The following is an 18823-nucleotide window of genomic DNA, read 5'->3' on the forward strand; positions in this document are numbered from 1 at the left end:
GAAGGAAGGAAGGAAGGAAGGAAGGAAGGAAGGAAGGAAGGAAGGAAGGAAGGAAGGAAGAAAGGAAGGAAGAAGGAAAGAAGGAAGGAAAGAGGGAGGGAGGAAGAAGCAAAGCCTGGAGGGAGACCAAGCCTGGTGATTACAGACCCCCTTCCCAGGTCTATCCCTGACTCTCATTTACAGAGAAAGACCAGAAGCTATCTATCTTTTAATTAATAAAATTAAAAAAATTTTTTTTTTCATGTTTATTTTTGAGAGAGAGACAGAGCATGAGAGGTGGAGGGGCAGAGAGAGAGAAGGAGTCACAGAATCCGAAGCAGTCTCCAGGCTCTGAGCTATCAGCACAGAGCCCGATGCAGGGCTCGAACTCACGAACCATGAGATCATGACCTGAGCCAAAATCAAGAGTTGGATGTTGAACAGACTAAGCCACCCAGATGCCCCCATTAATACATTTTTAAAAGAAGTTTTAGGGTCACGGCAAAACTGAGCAGACTGTACAGGGTTCCCATATACTCCATCCACACACGTGCAGTCTTCCCCCCCACCCCCCATGAATAGCCCTCACCAGAGTGGTAGGTTTGTTACAACGGATAAACTACATTGTCACATTATCCTCATCCAGAGTTTAGCTGGGGTTCACCCTTGGCATTGTGCATTCCACGGGTTTTTGAAAACGGATCGTGACATGTATTGGCCACTGTAGTATTAAACACAATTTCACTGCCCGGGCCATCTGTTCTGCCTCCTTCTCCGCTAACCCATGGCCGCCACTCGTCTTTTATATTGTCTCCATAGCTCTGCCTTTTCCACTGTGTCATAGAGGCAGAATCATACACCGTGCACCCTTTTCAGATCGGCTTCTTTCACGTAGCGATACTCACTTGAGGTTCCTCCAGGTCTTTTCACGGCTTGACAGTTCATTTCTTTTTAGGGCTGGATAATATTCCATTATGTAGCTGCATCACGGTTTAGTTAGCCGTTCACCTGCTGAGGGGCACCTTGGTTGCCTCCAAGTTTTGGCAATTGTGGATAAAGTGGTTGCAAACCTCCGTGTGCAGGCTTTGTGCGGACGTAAGTTACGCGGAAGTTTGCATAAGGTGCACGACTGATGGACTGTATGGTGAAGACTATGTTTAGCTTTGTCAGAAACTGCGGGACTGTCTTCCAAAGTGGCTGGGCCGATTCTGAGGGAGCCGCAAGTGAAATTGTGAATGAAGTGCCCGCCTTTCCAGTGCTGCAAAGAAATACCCCTGCACCTGGCATCTCTTTCCCTCTGGGATGCGTGCTACTGAGCTGTGGCAGGTGATCTGTGACCCTTGAGGCAGGCATTCATGCTGAATTAATTACACGTGGGAAAGTGTTCCCGCTTCAAGTCTTTGTGATTCTTCCCAGGAAACGCTAATCTCCTGCTTGGGCTAATCTCTCTCTAGCTCCTTGGTAACACGTGCTGGTCACAGAAGAAATCAGCGCGGTGACAATGAAACGAGTCTGGGAACACGTCCGCCTAATTGACTTGGTCACCTGACCTCTTTAGCACAACGTCTATAATCCCTTGTTATGCCGAAGAAATCAAACACCTCTTTAGACACTCTCCTCCCAACCTGATGTTTTCAAGAACCTTCTCAACAGTGAGATACATCCTGATACTAACTCTAATAGAGGCCAAACTGGAATCAGAGCTACCCCCGAGCACAGTCCTTAGGCCACGTTGTGCCGGGCACTACTGTTTGCCCCTGGGGAAGTTGAGGCACAAGCAAGTTCCGGTGCAGTGACACACAGTGGGAACACAGCAGAGCCCGGACTCAGCCTGGCTCTTGTGTTCCTGCTCTCCTCTGCAAGCAGGAGCTGGGAATGGGACAAGGTCATCTGAGACACTGCCTTTGACCTTGAGACCTTCATTCGTTCCTCCTGCCTGTTTTGCGTCATAAGAGAGACGATGACGTTGACCGTGACTATATAAAATACATCTTGGTTTATGACATGCTTTACCTGGCCTAAATGCAGGACTCCATACTGGCCCAGGATGGGTCCACCTCTGACGTTTGGGGGATGCCAGGGGACACTGGGACAGAGTGACGGAGGCCCACATACTGAACAAGTGTCTGAATACGCATGTTACAAACCAACGGTTACACGTTCTCTCCTACCACCTTGATCAATATGTCTTCCTGTATCGGTCAGCTCAGGCTGCCGGAACAGAACAGCACAGACTGACTGCCTTAAATCACATTCGTTTTCTCATAGGTCTGCAGGCTGGACATCCAAGACCAAGGTGCCTGCTGGCACAGTTGCTGTCTCATGGAACCTTCTCTCCTTGGCTACAGCCAGCCTCCTCCTCCAGGTGTCTCACCCAGCCTTTCCTCCGTGAGGGTGCGCTTCTGCTGTCTCCTGGCCTTTCTGTAAGGACATCAGTCCTATCAGCTCAGGGCCCCACTCTGAAGGACCTCATTTAACCTTAACTACATTCTTAAAGGCCCTATATCTCTGCATACAGTCACATGGGGGGTTAGGGAGCAGCCTGGGTTTTGTGGGGACAGAAGTTGGTCCATAATGCTTCTCAACTGCCTGGGGGGCAGGCTGGACCCCTTAGATTCCACCCACTTCTCTTCTTAGTCTTTTGTCACATCTATGAGGACCCTGTGCACCCTGACCTGCACGTCCTAGCTCTGTCCTCCTGTCCCCTGTATACAGCCACCACTGGCCTCTCCATCGTATACAGGAGTCAGGGCAGTGTCCCTAGGAAAAATGGATCTTAGAGAGAGGCCCGTGTAGGTCATGGAAGGGAGTTCCCAGGTCCCCAGGGGCATGTCCCCCAAGCCCTACAGCACCTCTAACCCTATGCGGAGCGCTAAGGCTGGAGGAGGGCCAGGGGAGAACCCTCTAAAGGCGGAGGTGGCAACCTCCAGCCTGCGGGCCAACTCCGGCCTACTCCCGTTTGTGTACGACCTGCCTGTGAACAAATGCAAAACGAAAAAAATGTAAAAAAAAAAAAAAAAAAAAAAAGACTACCAGCCTTTTGGCAAGAACAGCTCAATTTTGCCTCTTGGAAAGCTCAAAGCCTGAAACATTTATCCTCTAGCCCTTAGCAGAAGAAGTCTGCTGATCTCAGCTCTAAAACACAGGGCAGGGACCCCTGGGTCCCTCAGCACCTTTGAGAGATACTCTTGCCAAGTGCTGTATTGAGGAGCTTCCACTGGGCAACACAGAGCTCAAAACCAGCTGCCTCCAAAAGCCACAGTGACCCCTCCCATCCCCCCTCAGGGTGACAATGCCACCCCTCCCACCAACAGATAGAATTTATAGCACCTCCCTTAGAATCTGGGCATGCTCTGGGCCTTGCTTTGACTTACAGGGTGTGGTTGAAGGGACACAGTTAAGCTCCAGGTGCTGCTTAAGGGAACTTATGGCTTCTGTTTTTGCCCTCTTGGGAACCAGCCACCGTGCTGAGAAGCTCCGGATAAACTACTCAATAGTGACAGATCTCATGGAAAGACAGACGACACAGAGGAGAACCCATGGGGCCGTGGCCAACGGCCAACAGCCCAAGGACAACTTGGATTCTCCAGGGCCACAGAGCCGTGGTAGCCAATGCCCCCAGAAGCAGTGAGGAGTCAGGCCTGCCGAGTCCTGCCTGAGGTTCTGACCCACAGAGTCACAGCATTCACATGGTTGTTGTTCTAAGCCATGAAGTTTGGGGGCAGTCAACAGCAACGGATAATTGAAACAACTGTCAAATAACAGACCAAAAAAAATGTATGGAGGGCTTCCACTGAGGCAGCCAGGGCAAAACTCACGTAATCTTCGAAGTCATACTCTGAGGGTGATACTGTGATGATCCCCATTTTACAGATGTCACCCCATGTTCTTAAAAGAACAGAACTGCAGCGAGAGCTCACTATACAATGTTGCAGAAAAAGCCACCTGAAATCAAATAGGAAGCTTCCCCTCAGGGGTGGACGGTCTGCATGGGGCCAAAACACAGTAAAGAGGAATCAGTCCAGAATCAAACGTATTGTCACCTGCCTGCTAGTCCCCCTCCAAGTGCTTCTCAAACTCAGTCACGGCACCCGTCACCGGTCTCTCTCAGGGCGGTGGACGGGGGTGGCTGGTGCTGGGGAATCAGACAAGATCCAGAGCCTGGTGCCCACGCGGGACCCTCCCTACCTCAGGCCTTCTCTGCTGAACAGGGAGCTGTTCCAAATGTTCACTGTGTATCTGAACAAAATAACTACTTGTGCAGTAAAGGAATGACCTAGGAATTAGGAATCAATCCTGTGCCCGTGGGAGCTTTATTAGTTGGAATAAAAGACTCCCGAGAATGGGGAGGTCTCACAGTCTGGTGGTCTTTCTAGAGGCATTTGGTAACAGGGCAGTAAGCGACAGACTGAGGGTGGAACCTGGCCACTGATGGCATTAGGGCAGCCGATCCGCCCTTGATGGCCCAGGGTCCCTGCCCTGCCACTTACTATCTATGAGGCCTGGGCAGGTCACCTGTCCTCTCCGTGTCTCCTGTCCCTTGTCTGTAAAAGTGGGGTAACACCACTCGCCTCAGAGGCCTAGTGTAAGGTTTCAGCAGGACAACAGACATAAGCGCGTAGTACGTAGGACGGAATGAGTCGGTGTCAGTCATCACTCTCAAGATACGCCCCCCTCCACTGCAAAGTAAGAGGTGAAATAAAATGTCAGAAATCTCTGACCCATTTTTACGGGACTTATTTATTTATTGTTATTAAAAAAATTTTTTTAATGTTTATTTTTGAGAGAGAGAGAGAGAGACAGACAGGCAGAGCATGAGTGGGGGAGAGGCAGAGAGAGAGGGAGGCCCAGAATGAAGCAGGGTCCAGGCTCCGAGCCGTCGGCACAGAGCCCGACACGGGGCTCGAACCCACGAACCGGGAGATCGTGACCTGAGCTGAAGTCGGACGCTTACCCGACTGAGCCCCCAGGCGCCCCTGTTTTTACAGGATTTTAACAGCTCCCCGAATGAAAGGCCAATGAATGCAGCCACAGCACATGGGGAACCCCATGAGGGCTCTGCAAACAAGTCTGGGGACTGAGGGCAGCTTCTTCGCAGTGATGGAGTGAGGCACTCGTGGGGTACACCTGAGCCAACCTCTGCAGTCCCCTTCTCTGGGGAGAACAGCCACCACGAGGGGCAGCAGACCGGCCCTGGGTTCAAGCCCAGGTCTGCCCTGAATTGGGGCCGAAGGAAACAATGACCGCATCTCGTTGCACCTTGGGCTCATCAACTGGAAAACAGAGCCACTGACACCAACCTCGTAGAGCTGACTTAAATGGAAGACAGAATCAGCGAGGCGCTCTGCCTTGGGTCTAGCTAACCCACGAGAAGCTGGCTTATCTCGAGGAAGAACCAGAAGGAAGTCGGGAAGAAGGATGGGGCCCGCAGAGGCCTCGGGGACCACAATGTCACAGAGGGGGCCAAGTGCTCCGGAGAACAGGGCTACGCTGATAAAACCCTGAGGCCAGGTGAACTAAGAGACAGAGCTGCAGGCAGATGACATATGTGAGACGATATAACCAGCATAATTCCTGGAAAGGATGAGAACAGTCACACAATTTAAGAAGAACCACCCAAGGGAAAGCCTGGTCTTGGCTCTTTAAATATTTCTTGGAGGGAAGGCGGCTGCTTCATGTTCTTTTGCAAAGCCGGAGGCATCGGATCGTGACCTTGCACAGAGGGGGCACCGGCCCCCGAAAGCAAGCCAGCCACCCTTCGGCTTATCATTCTCCTTTAATGAAGCACTTCTCGGCTCGCTGGTGTGGCGTGGGGCCGGGCTCGGAGGCACCGATCCTGGAGGCGCCCCGGCTGGTGCCAACTGGCTGCTCTCCCTCTCTCACTGCCTCCCTTTCTTCTCTGCTGCGCAAGGCCTAATTTACTGCCTGGCTGCGTGCACCTCGTGAGTTCTTTTCTCATTTAACCATCAGACCCGTTCTAATCTCCATCCCGTTCTACAACTCTTTCCCCAAAGGCCAGGACGTGTCTCCTGGGGCGTTGATATTCTGGCATTTTGGGCCGTCTGGGGGACCCAGGCTGATGGACACTCGGGGGCCCCCAGTGCACCAGCTCTCGTGGGTCGAGGACGTGAGGCACGTGGCTGTCCCTTGCAGCCCGTCTCGCGCCACCAGCATCAGCTCTTGGGAATCACCTTGGGATTCACCTGCTGGCAGCCTTGGGAATCACCTAATGACCTGCCACGGAGTTCCTGACCTCTCAGTGCCACAGCCTCAGCTCTGCTCTGTGGCCGAGCCCCTCCTCCACAGCAGGAACATGGCATGCTGCACCTGCTTTTCCCAGATACAATCCACCCACCAGGTACTGCTCCAGACCCCGGGGGCTAGGGGCTCCGCAGCAAAAAAAACACAGCGATTCTACCACAGGGGGCCGGGCGGGCTAGACAGACAGACAGACAGACAGACACACAGACACACACACACGCACGCACGCACGCGCACACACACACACACACACAGGAGTCCTGACAGGGTGTATCCGAGGGTGATGAATACCATGGAAGGAGAGCAGGGAGGTGGGCAGGAGTGCTGAATGGGGGCCGGAGGTCTGCAGGTTTAAACAGAGTCACCAGGAAAGACGGCCTCCTGCAGGTGACATCTGAGCTGAGGGGCAGGAGGAAGCCACATGGAAGGGGGAAGGGTATCCCAGGTAGAGGGAACGAGAAGAGCGAAAGCTCTTGGAAGGGTCTGGCGAATTGGGGGAGCGGAAAGGAAGCCAGTACAGCTGGTCTGGGGAGATGGGGTGAGGGGTGGAGGGTGAGGTGAGAGATGATGTTAGGGAGGGAAGGGGCGCAGACAACAAAGGATCTCGGGCCACCGTGAGGACCTCGGCTTCTTCAAGAGGTCTAATTCAGAGACGAACCCCCCTCCTCAGCCCCCGTGGCAGCGTCCTGCCCTTCTGTCACTCTCCTCCACCCCCCCCCCCCAACTGAACCTTGTCCCAACTCTCCTGTTCTGACACTGTTCTCTGGCCTCACTCACCTGTTCCCACTCGGTCACTTCAGGTGGCTCGTGCAGGTGACTGGCCCCGGATGGGCCCCAGCCTGCAGCAATCTCTGTTCCCCTGCACCCAGAGAACTGTGGCTTGCCGGGCAGTTACTGCATGTGTGTGGGTCACCGGCTGTCCCCACTGAGCGGAGCAGGGCACCTCCTGCCCCCAGGTCCCTGCCTACCCCTCCCGGTGAGGATGACTTCCACGTTCTTCCTTCCTCCTGCTTCCTTATCCCATTCCCTCCTGACCTGTGGGATGCTCTCTCCCCACCACCCACCCCCCTTCCACACACACATACCCTCTATCTTCCTTTTTCCTCGCTCTGAGCATGTTCCCTCTGGTCTAGAAACATGCTCAGCCTTACTGATGCCTCCTTCACCTCGCTTCCCTGGGAGTGACCGTCTATCCACCATCCCCCTGATCATTTATCATACGTTCCCCTAAGACACGGTTCCAGCCTGGTGGCTGACGCCCACCCTCCACTCAGTGTCATCTGGCTTCTGCTGCATCATCACCACATGCTCTTAGGGACGGCTGGCTCCCTGTGGCCAGATCCCCTCCCACCCCCACCTCCTTGACCTCTGCCGTCCCTGGCCATCTCTGAGTTCGTGAGCACTTACCTTCCTTAGTGTCTAAGGCCCTATGGCTCCCTAGTTCTTCTGCTTCTCTGGATGCCCCTTGGTCTTTTTCCCCCCCATTCCTAAAATGTGGCTCCCCCAAATGTGACCCTTGAACCCCTCCAGAACAGGTCACAGCTGGTGGCCCGTTGGCTGAATCTTACCTCTGTCCATTGCTCTTACTTTTTTCTTTTTTGAAGTTTATTTATTTATTTTGAGAGAGAGAAAGCACGAGTCGGGGAGGGGCAGCGAGAGAGGGGGAGAGAGAGAATCCCAAGCAGGCTCTGTGCTGTTACAGTGCAGGGCCTGATGTGGGGCTTGACCCCATGAACCGTGAGATCATGACCTGAGCAGAAGTCAAACACTTAACTGCCCCTCTCTTAATACGTTTTACACCCAACTTTGAACAACTGGGCAAATTTTACATAAAAATGCAGACTTCTGGTGGCTGTCATAGGCAGTACAGGGCTGGCCTTCCCATAGGGATGGAAGGAGAAGCCATGGCCCCCTAGGATAGGTCTCCGGCTCCCTGACCTCATCCAGCCCCCAACCCTCACAGGAGTCTGCACATCTGCTTGTGGCCGGCGGGCTGTAGGCCGGCTACTGTGCCCACAGACTGTTGCGGTTCCCTTGGCCACGTCGGGGGTGCCGTCTGCTCTTGCCGAGGGGAACGCCGTCTCACCCACGTCCCTCACCCCACGTCTCTCCTGGGTTGCCGTGGCCCATTTCGAACTGCCTCCAGCTCCAGGCCCCTCCCAGGTCCTCGCGGGCCCCCTTTCCGTGCCGAGCCTGCCAGGGACTCAGCAGGCACCCTCCTGGCTTCCCAGGGGTCTGCCCAGTTGTAACAGCAGGAATACACCCCCCGAGTCACTGACCACAGGTAGACAGAACCGTGACTCCGGTCCCCAACTCCAGGTGAGACGGACAAAGGGAGTTTTCTCTGATCTCTGGGGGTGGGGCCACAGGTGGAAAGAATACCAGGGCTCTAGGGTCAGAATGTCTCAGGTCCAAATCCTACCTCTGCCTGTTATCAGCTGTTGTGTGGCCCCGGGGCGGGTCACTTCATCTCTGCTCATGTACAAAACGCAACAAAACAGAAGATGTGCTGGAGGGTCTGGTACAGAGTAGTCACTATGTCGTGGGTCGCTGCCCCTGCCACGGCGAGGGTTCCGCGTGGCACAGTCCCACACGGGGTACTCAGGGGTCCGCCAGCCAGAAGCGAGCCCTTTCCCTGCCGCCCCTCTTTCTTCCAGGAAACAGTGGGCAGTGCTAGTGTTCACAGTCCGATTCTGAGCTGCCGGGGGGTCCTGACCCTGCAACGGGACTTCACTTTCAGGTGGGGGATTAAATCCGGATGGCGCGTCTGTGCGCCCTTCTCAGGGGCTCGCGCCCACCCCAGAGAATCCTCTCTATGCCGAGGCCGAGAGTGCCGGTAACGTCAGGTGCAGGAATCATTTTCTGATTAGTGCCCCTTCCGTGGGTGTCCAGCTCAATGTCAGGAGTCCTCTCTGTTAGTGGCACTTTCTGCCTTAGCTTATCTTCACCGGTTAAGGAGATGCCACAATGTTAATCCATTGCAAGGGTTTTGAACAAACAGTCATGAATATTTGAGCCTCTGCTTTGCCTACTAAGGGAAATGCCATCGAAGATAATTATTTTTACGCCTGCCTGACAGAAAGATGTACACAGAGGACAGGGATTATATTACCCTCTGAGCAAAATTCAGAAACCGTGAACCTAGATGGTCCTCGTCTTCACTGCGATTCTTCCTACGGCCGAATATGCCGAATTTCTGGACCCGGAGGGGAAAATGCCAGCAAAAGGTAAGACAACCTACAATTACCGTGCAGTGAGTCCCCCCAAGGGGTTCAGCTTATTTTTCAACGAAAGCCAACTAGGATCTAAACACGGACTTTGGGGTCTGTTGGCGTGAGGGTCACGTTTTCCACGCTGTAAGGCATGTCAAGGACAGGGCCCCGTGGGATACGCTACCCCAGTGGCACCCTGCTTGGCACGGTACGTGTGTGGCGTGCTCTCTGAGCCCACGAATCACCCAGGATCAGAGCAGCGGTTTAACGACGTGGGCAGTACGACGGCCGGCAGGCAGCTTGAGCCTGATGGTGAAGCCTGGTTCACGCACTTCTCAGTACTGTGGCCTCAGACCCTCACTGCCTCGGGCACCTCATCCTAAACGCGCCGTGAGGACCACCGAGGGAGGCTGTGCAGAAGACCGTAAGGGGTTCCCAGTGCAATGTGGCGGATGAGTCAAGCGAACGATGACCACGGCAGGACCAACCCGTCTCGCGGCAGACAACGCTCCGAGCTACGGACAACGACCTCATGAGGTCCACATTATTATCCCCACTTCACAGGTGGGGAAACTGAGGCACGGGATACTTAAGCAACCTGCCCAGGTGGCTGAGGTGCACTCAAATAGGATGACTGCAGTTCTAGAAAGGGCTCAGGTGAAAAAGCCAATCTCCAAAGGTTGTATACCGTACGACTCCCTCGAGTGACATTCTTGAAATAACAAAGTTATGGGACGGAAAATTGGTGAGTGGTTGCTGGGAGGTGGGGATGGGGACAGGAGGGGGGACAGGAGGAGGTGGGCGTGGCTGTAAAAGGTTCCTAGGAAGGGACAGAACCATACTGTCTCCTGACTGTGGTGCTGGAGAACTGAATCTATACACGTGATCACGTTGCACAGAACTAAACGTACACACCAATGAGTACAAGTTAAAAAAGAAAAAAAAAAAAAAAGCTCCAAAGCTACCAAGATATGTTATAGAAGCATGTTTACGTGTACTTTGAGGAGGAGAGTGGGGGTTTATCAAATACAGTTAGATGAGACACCATCATGAGTGTGGCGGGATCCGCCGTGTCCCCTTCCCCGAAGGTGGGTGCATCTGCATCCGGAATCTGTGCATATGTTAATTTTACTTGGGAAAAGGGATTTTGCAGATGTGATTAAGGATCCTGAGACAGAGGGACAAACCTGGGTTATCTGGGTGGGCCCCACGTAATCACAATGGTCCTTAGGAGAGGGAGGCTATGGGGTTGGGGTCATAAAAGACAGAAATGGTAAGTAAAGACACTATGCCATGGACTGTAGCCACGTAGAGACTGGAAAAGGCAAGGCAACAGGACTACCCCCCCTCCCCCACCCCAGAGCTTCTGGAGGGAGCTTAGCCTTGCCAACAACTTGACTTTGACCCTGTGAGACTGATTCTAGACTTCTGGCCCCCAGGGCCTTAAGATAATAAATTTGTATTGTTTTCATCCACTAACTGCAGGGCTATTCTTTGTAGCAGCAACAGGAAACTAATACAATGAAGAACATTAGAAAAAAAAAAAAAAGACAACAAACATCAATTGTTTGGAGCGGTTCATCTCTGTGGGAGGCTGTCATCCCCGGGGATATCAGGTGGCTGAGGTGTTATTGAACACAGGAAGCTATTTGTTTGATCGCAGAGACTGGGTCTTAATGGAGATGAAGTTCAAACCACCTTTCTTCCTAAAAACACACTGCCATTCCCTGTCACCACACTCTTGTAGGAGCTGGTGGGTGTTAAATGAAGCAGGCACAGAAGGTGTCAGAATAAACACTGCATCAGGAAGTTGTATTTTTACTGTATGATCTTCCCCATTCTTTGTGTATGAAAAATATGACACTTCAAGCTCATGTGATGCCTGGAGATCGTGATGCATGAATTCTTTGGTGGGGGGAGGGGAAACCCCACTAAGTTATGTCTCAAGATAATATGTCACCTTTGTGGTTGGGAATTTAAGTTTCTGAGTAAATGTTCTAAGTCTATGTCTCCACACTGTCTGGGCATGTAACAAACAAACAAGCTCTTACTTAACAAAGGGGAAAAAATTTAGCTTCCCTTTTGGAATCCTGGCTACCACCGAGGGTCTGTTGGGTGCAGAACGCCGTATTTGGCATTTCTGTCCTCAGAGCGATTCTACAGGTGTAGAATCTCTAACTTGCCGCTGTGGAAACAGGGCTGCAGAGAGCTTAAGTGACTTGCCTGAGTCCCACAGCCTGCAGAGAAGAGAGTCAGGACTGAAGCACACACTGGGCTGATTCCTACGCGCGTGTCTTTTTCAAGATACCTACTGCCTCTAAGATAAACATTTGGGGCAACAGGTTAAATAAATGCCACACAAGCTGCCAACAGCTAGCGTGAGAGCTCTGCTAGAGGGAAGGATGACCTGACTTTGTTACTTTCTGTCACGCGGCAGCTCAGCTGGGACGAAACTGTTGCAGCCACAGGGCTGTGTGTGGGGACAGAAAGTTGGCTACACAGTGACCCAGGGTTACAGCCCACCCAGTCGCTGGTGTGTAGGAAGATTCACAACAGGAAGAAGAGTACTCAGTACGTATCGTAACAAAGATGAAGCAACGTGGCCACTGTTGCGAACACACATCTTGGAACCACTGCCTTTACGACCGCGCGGAAATGTTCCTGATCGATTCCAGGGTGTCATTTAGAGAACCAGTCACTTGGATTTTACCAAAAAGCCATCATCGGAACCACCTTCTGACCCAGTTTTCCCAGGCAGAACATTTTTACGAGCCAGATCCCCCTTTCTCTGCCCAACAGTGTAGCTTAAATTGTTCTGACCATGACCGTGTAAGAAATCTATTTCATTTACCACACAACACGGCTCCACGAAACGAGACATATCCTTACCGTGTGGCGAGCTCTCGTACTTGTTTTCTAATTTGCTCTAGTTCAGTTTAGTCCATTTTGTGCTCACTGACCTAGTGATTCACTAATGATTCTCTGCCCCGGCGGGGCTGTTGATTGTACTTGCTATTTGAAAGGTCTGGTCTAGAAAACAAGGGGAATCGGGGTCCCTACCTCTGGAGCAATGTAATCTGGAGTCCCACAGAAGGTCCTGGTTGTGACTCCATCCATCATGTGCTCTTTGCACATCCCGAAGTCAGCAATCTTGATATGCCCTTCTGAGTCCAGCATGACATTGTCTAACTTCAGATCCCTGCAAGGAAGCAGGACAGCATCAGCGTCCTTCCCGTGACACTACGTGGTTTGCTCTGGAGCCACTGAGACCGAAGGATATTTGACTAGCTACCATCTCAATGGCATATAACTATGGGTCCCAGGAGAGCTGGGACAAGGAAATAACTCTTTCTTTTTCTTTTTTTAATCTCCAGAGAGAGCTTAACATAGCACCTAGGACACAGTAGGTAGTTAATAAATGCACATCGAATCAATGACTGAATGGTTGGACTAGTGATCCCCGACCTTGGCTGAGCATGATTCTAATTTAGCAGATCTGGGCAGATCTCAGTCAGATGATTTACTCATATCCCACAGGAGGGGTGCCTGGTGCACAGCCAGGTTTGCAAAATCACAGGTTTAGAACAACCTCATTGGGTCACACAAGTGTCCCTTCCATTCTGCTGTATGTCTTTTACTCTTCAATTAACACCAGAATTCCTTCTTTGGCATCAGACTCTCACTGTAGATAACAACCTAAAGGATTTAATTCAATGGTTTTCTTTCCCCTGGCCTCTCCCTAGCTCCCCATGTTCCTTTCCTGCCGAGCATCTATAACAGAAATTCGTTTTCCATTGCTCCCTGACCTCCGTTCCAAAAAAGGGCAGAGGAAGGGGCTGCCAGGGGAGAGGAAGAAGCATGTTTTCTTGTGGGAAGCAGAAGCGAGACAGAAAATCTTTTGACACCCGGAAATCAGAAAGTGGCTCTGATCTGCCAGGAGGCTGCCGACAAAGGCGGGTCCCAGCAGGTCTCTGTTACCTCAGTGGGTAGCAATTCCGTGTCTTAAGTCCCCACCACAGAATTACGCGCACACAGAGGTGCAGGGGTCCGTCGCAGTGCTGCGGGCAGGGATTCAGCACGCACCTGTAAATGATTCCTCTTTTATGAAGAAAGAACAATCCAATGGAGATCTCTGCCGCATAAAATCTGCAGAAGGAAATGCTGGTCAGGCCTCTGGCTTGCTCTTTGGATTCCTGAATGTTTCGTACCCTTCTAGTTCAGGCATCAAAGAGATACTAGAATGTTAGAAGATCCCGGGACGCTCCGAGATCAGCATGGCCCTACCCGTGACTAACTCTTTGCCCTTCCCTCTGCCGTTTCACCACTCCAACCTCCCGAGGCATTTTACAGCTACTGAGTCAATGAGACAGGTTTATTACCTGTCTGGAAACCAACACTTCTTGTCCGAGGTGGGTGGACAGGTAACTTACTGCTTAAACGAAATTTCGAATACAATCTTTTAAAGAGTGGCTGCTGCAGCATTTTGTGTCAGGGCTCGGGTAGAGTGGAGAAAACTGACATTTTCCTATTTGTGGACAGTGCCTAGTGAGGCACCCTGTAGCTGGTGAACTCACCGCCCCCCCATCCTCGCCCCAAGTGCTGAGATAAATGGCACACGCACCGTGATTCATACTCGAGTTTACCCTTTTAAATAATTCATAACAAACTCAGGGTAAATGCTGAAAGAGGTTTTAAAATTTGCAGAGTGTTTAGGAATCTTTGAAGTCTGAGAAGCCAGAAGACTGTGCCTGTGCAAACATCACACCCAGGAGGCTTAAAGTAAGCAGAGAGCAACCTCTCTAATGATAAGGACCAAACTCTTACTGGGGGTGGGGGTGGCACCCCTAAGTTCCGGCAGGAGAAGGACGGGATGGGGGGAGGGAAATGAGATGGGATTCGGGGCGACTTTTACATTATCTTTCATGCTTTCCTGTATTTTGAAAATAAACACTTTCCAGGAACTCAAATACAATGTTAAGGCCACTGAACGAGATCCCTTAATGTTACCTTGCAACCTAAGGTCGCTATTCTGCTACTTGCTCTTTCCAGCTCTGTGTTATCAAGCTTTACTTTACAATCCGAGCATTTTAATGCTTTGTAAGTACCAGAATGAGAGAGGAGATAAAGACAGGCATTTCTGAAAACTGAAAAGCAAAAAATAAAACCAGAAACAAAAAGAATCCCCCTTTGCGTTAAAAAAAAATTTTTTTTTAAACATTTATTTATTATTGAGAGACAGACACAAAGCATGAGCAGGGGAGGGGCAGAGAGAGGGGCAGACACAGAAGCAGAAGCAGGCTCCAGGCTCTGAGCTGTCAGCACAGAGCCCGACACGGGGCTCGAACTCACAAACTGTGAGATCATAACCCGAGCCGAAGTTGGTCGCTTAACCGACTGAGCCACCCAGGCACTCCTCCCTTTGCATTTTTTTAAGCTTGTTACCACAGAATTCCCTCTTCTACCTTCAGTTCATCTTCCCTGAGACAGATCAACCAACCTGCAGAGGCCAAACACTCTATAGACTTAGCTTTTAGACTGAACATGGGCCAGAATCCCATTAACATTTGCTAACTTAATTAATCAGGGCACGTGCCCACTATGCATCCTCGCTGAGGGAAATAGCTGTTTGTATAGATTTGCCTCTGCTGAGTGTCCTGTGACCTCCTGGCCCCGGAAAAATGGTTTGATCTTTCATGTATCAAAGTCCCTGCCTAGACGGGCAATTCTCTGTCTTCCCCTGGAGCCCCTGTCTCTCCCCCACGCTGCTGACTCCTGCGGCCCTGATGAAACCCTCCAAGCGGAGCTCCCGGTTCTCCCCCAGATCCTCTCCTCCTTGGCGGCTGCTCCCTCCCAAACCGAAGATGAGGTATCACCCGAAGAGGTTTCTTATTCCTCCAGACTGTTTCTCAAAGACCCTTACCCCTCTTTGGATCCAAGGTCAAGACTGAATTAAAGCTCCGTTGTCTCTCCTCTACACAGATTTTCACCAACCCCCTTGCACCGGCCCCTACGCTCGCTCGCTCCTTCCTTCCTTCCTTCCTTCCTTCCTTCCTTCCTTCCTTCCTTCCCTCCCTCCCTCCCTCCCTCCCTCCCTCCTTCCTTCCTTCCTTCCTTCCTTCCTTCCTTCCTTCCTTCCTTCCTTCCTTCCACTCTTGGTCAGCGGGGCTCTGTGAAAACTTAGCCTCAGGGTATCAAGCCCCACTGAGCCCCCCAACAGCCTTCGGTGGTCCTCAGCCAGGTGCTCCACCGGACTCATCATCGGGAGCTCCTTCCCGCCCCCCCCGACCCAATCTGAAACCGTCTTCTGCCCCGCTGGCTTGGGCAAGAACATTCCCTGAAGATGTTCTTTCCTCACTCTCCTCTTTATCAGGGCTTGCATGTTATCTGTGCTGCTTCTAAAGTGACGGCTACACATGACAATTGTCCAGAGACCTCTTCTACTCCATGTCAGGCGGTGAGCTCCCCGAGGGCAGAGAAAGCCTTTCACATCCCAGTGCCTGATGCATCGTGGGTGTGCAAGGGGCTGACTCGATCAGTGAGGGTGGAACTGGAGGACGGGGGGAGGATACATCAGCATCTCCAATTCACCGGAAGTAGAATAAACCTCTCCTTTGGAAGCGCATAGATGGACCCAGCCAAGAAGTCTGCCCCCTGGGAGGTTCCAGTGCTCAACTCCGAAGTGGCAAAGCCCCATCTTCCACATTTGAACTGTCTGAATTAAGGGACTTAAAAAAAAATACTCACACTGCTTGTGGTTCCTTAAATTTTCCTACTTGCTGGATGTGGTACATGAGGTCCCCACCGTTGACGTATTCCATGACAAAGTACAGTCGATCCTGAAGACCAAGGTTCAACATGTGAGCAGGGCTTGGCCACGGGCCGAGAGGCTTCCTTCACTCTTTCCAGACTCTGCTTGGCTTTCGCATTAGTTAACAAACTGTGGGCCATGCTGGCAGAGCTGATCAGTGGAGCCGAGCCCTTCGAGATTTTTTTTCCCCGATAAAAAATACGTAATGAACCCTAGCGCACGAGGGCCTTGGGAAGTATAAAGTCATTATGTAACTCTGAAATAATGGCCCTCTGTCAACATGTCTGCCCCCTTCTGGTTCCGTATGCTCCCTGTTACAGTAATGGCCTCACACGCTCTTCCCCTTTCTCCTGCACACATACTGCACGTTTAACGGATGCTGTGAAGAATCCTTATGGGCCGATTATTGACTTTTAACTGGTGTTTCTGGTTTGCAGTGTCTGGGGGGCAAGCCACAGTGATGCAGTCATATGTCTCACGGGATGCTTCTGGAAACAAATCTCATGAGCTGGGTTGGGCTCCTAAATTATAAATGTTCAATACTGTGGGGGAGGGAACTATAACCGGAGAGGCTAACCAAATGTTCTTTTGCATCCATAACAGGCCCAAACATTGTTTCTTATTTTCTGTCACTGGCGTGCTAAGTGTCGGCCCCGCGGAGGGCGGACATCATAGAACTCTGTGTATTTATGAGGACATTGTAGAGAGGCAGTTGGGGAAGCCAGGGTTGAACGGCACAGCACACCCAGGTGAAAGCCAACCTCGGCTCGCTTCTAGACATCATCGCCATTTCACGGAGGTTATGAAACATTCAAGTGTTGCACAGGGAGGGACAAAATGATGAAGTGGCTGCTGACAGCCGGGAAACAGCTCCAGAAGCTTCTATCTCTAGCTTTCCTGTTAGGAATTTTAACTCCATCTTTATTTCTATGTTTTGTTTCTTTCCAGAGCTTAAACAGTGTTACCAGTGTCCTGACCAGGGGGACGGGACCTGGGCCGGGGTTCGGAGACATGGACCCCTCTCTGGCACATCGCTCTTCCCTCCCTGGCCAAGGGATTTTAAGGAGAAACGTTAAGATGGTAAGTCATTTTCTGGCCAGAAGGAAGTTGAAAATAATTAAACTCCTAACAGTAATAATTATAGCCACTTATTACTGAGTCATATCTTAGCAAGGGCAGCCACTGAGGAGTAGAAAGCCTGTCTTCGGTGCCACAAAAAAAGTTTGTATTTCTTGCAGGGCACTGGCAAGCTCCATGCCAGGAGCTTGGCTGATCAGCGTTTTGGAACTTGTTTTGTCCTCTTTTTAGTTGTCCTGGAAGATAGGGCTGGGCAAACTTTCTGTAAAGGGCTAGAGACAGTAAATACTTCGGGCTCTGTGTGGGTCTTGGAACTATTCTACTCTGCCTTCATAGCCTGAGAGCCACCGTGGATGTAAGAACATGAAGGAATGTGGCTGTGTTCCAAGAAAACAATTCATGGCCACTGAAATGTGAATTTCATCTAATTTACGCATGTCACAAAATATCATTCCTTGTGGGTTTCTTTCCTCTCTAACCTTTCTTAGAACTCATGGGCTGTGCAAAACAGACCAGATGGCCCACCCTGCTGTGTGCAGGAAATAAGAATACACCCTTTCAGGAGATCAAGTTTCCTAATGTTCCGTGGCTATGCTTGGCAACTGATCAGTAGCCTTAAAAAGCCGGGACCGTGAGTTAGTTTATTGGTTTTGTATCCTTAGGTCCTAGCACAGTGCCTGGGATAACAAAAACCTTTCATGCAAATGTCTGCTGAATTCAACAGCATTAATGCTGCGCCTCTCAGTAGGGCACATCCCAGAGAGGGGACACCCCAAAGCTACCGGTGGTGCAACAATGGGAGGTTGTTCTCAGCTTATGCCCTTCTTCGGCTTTCTCCACTGGAGTAAGGTTGATTCAGACGCTTAGAACACTCTGGTTCGGGGTCACCCTTGGTAGCACATGCCGTGTGTCGTGCCACAGGTGCACTCTCCCAGGGTCCTTACCACCGTCTGGAAGCAGGAGTGTAGCTGTGTCAGGAACGGGGGCTTGTCGAGCAAGGCCAGGACTCGCTTCTCCACCATGGTGCACTCCACATCGTCATCCTGAATCACCACGTCCTTCTTCAGGATTTTGATGGCATACAGTTCTTCTGTCCCCTTCCTGTCAGCGAGCATCACCTGGGAGCAGACGGAAGGCAACCTGAAAACTCTGACCCTATGTCTGGTACTGGGTGACCACTCAGACTGTTCTAGTTTGTGCAAGTTTATAAATGTGTGATACAAACACATTCATGAAGTTCCGTTTTGTGTGTGAATTTTGAGATACTGCATGTCAGTGTAGATTAAATTCCTCCAGCCCTGTGTAATTTAGAAACTGTTGGGATTTGCACCCTGTGTAGGCTATGGCCCCATGATGGCGCTACTGTGTCTGCTAAAAGGAACGTACACGGCCCTCAGCATTAGTCTTGAAGGGTGCACACTTTTCAGGAGCATCCTTTGTACAAAAATGGGACTGACCTTTATAAGCTTCTCACGAGTCAGGAGCC

The 18823-nt window shown here is 51.2% G+C and overlaps 1 protein-coding gene and 2 long non-coding RNA genes across 8 annotated transcripts in view; 2 read left to right on the plus strand and 1 right to left on the minus strand.

The window, feature by feature from the left end:
• The window catches only part of LOC121015311 (uncharacterized), a 7290-nt gene extending 4860 nt beyond the window's left edge, over positions 1–2430 (plus strand). Inside the window, exon 3 of the long non-coding RNA XR_005783750.1 lies at positions 2248–2430. This is a non-coding gene — a long non-coding RNA (uncharacterized LOC121015311). The remainder of the gene's footprint in view (positions 1–2247) is intronic.
• Positions 1–18823, minus strand: part of PRKCA (protein kinase C alpha) — a 404563-nt gene that overhangs the window by 38699 nt on the left and 347041 nt on the right. For both annotated transcript variants that reach the window (XM_040452168.1, XM_040452167.1), the window contains 4 exons: positions 18282–18455; positions 16197–16288; positions 13536–13598; positions 12513–12651 (listed from right to left, as the gene is read on the minus strand). In XM_040452168.1, the coding sequence (XP_040308102.1) occupies positions 12513–12651; positions 13536–13598; positions 16197–16288; positions 18282–18455 (468 nt within the window). The remainder of the gene's footprint in view (positions 1–12512; positions 12652–13535; positions 13599–16196; positions 16289–18281; positions 18456–18823) is intronic.
• LOC121015309 (uncharacterized) lies at positions 6022–18347 on the plus strand. Of its 5 annotated transcripts, XR_005783749.1 has the most exons (5): positions 6022–6337; positions 8898–8980; positions 9320–9467; positions 17209–17340; positions 18259–18347. It is a non-coding gene; the product is annotated as an uncharacterized LOC121015309 (long non-coding RNA). The 5 variants fall into 5 exon arrangements; XR_005783747.1 differs by having other exon boundaries at positions 8898–9467; XR_005783746.1 differs by lacking the exon at positions 8898–8980.

The sequence above is a fragment of the Herpailurus yagouaroundi genome, unplaced genomic scaffold (genome assembly GCF_014898765.1).
Source record: "Herpailurus yagouaroundi ecotype Mexico unplaced genomic scaffold, PumYag 206, whole genome shotgun sequence".
NCBI lineage: Eukaryota > Metazoa > Chordata > Mammalia > Carnivora > Felidae > Herpailurus > Herpailurus yagouaroundi.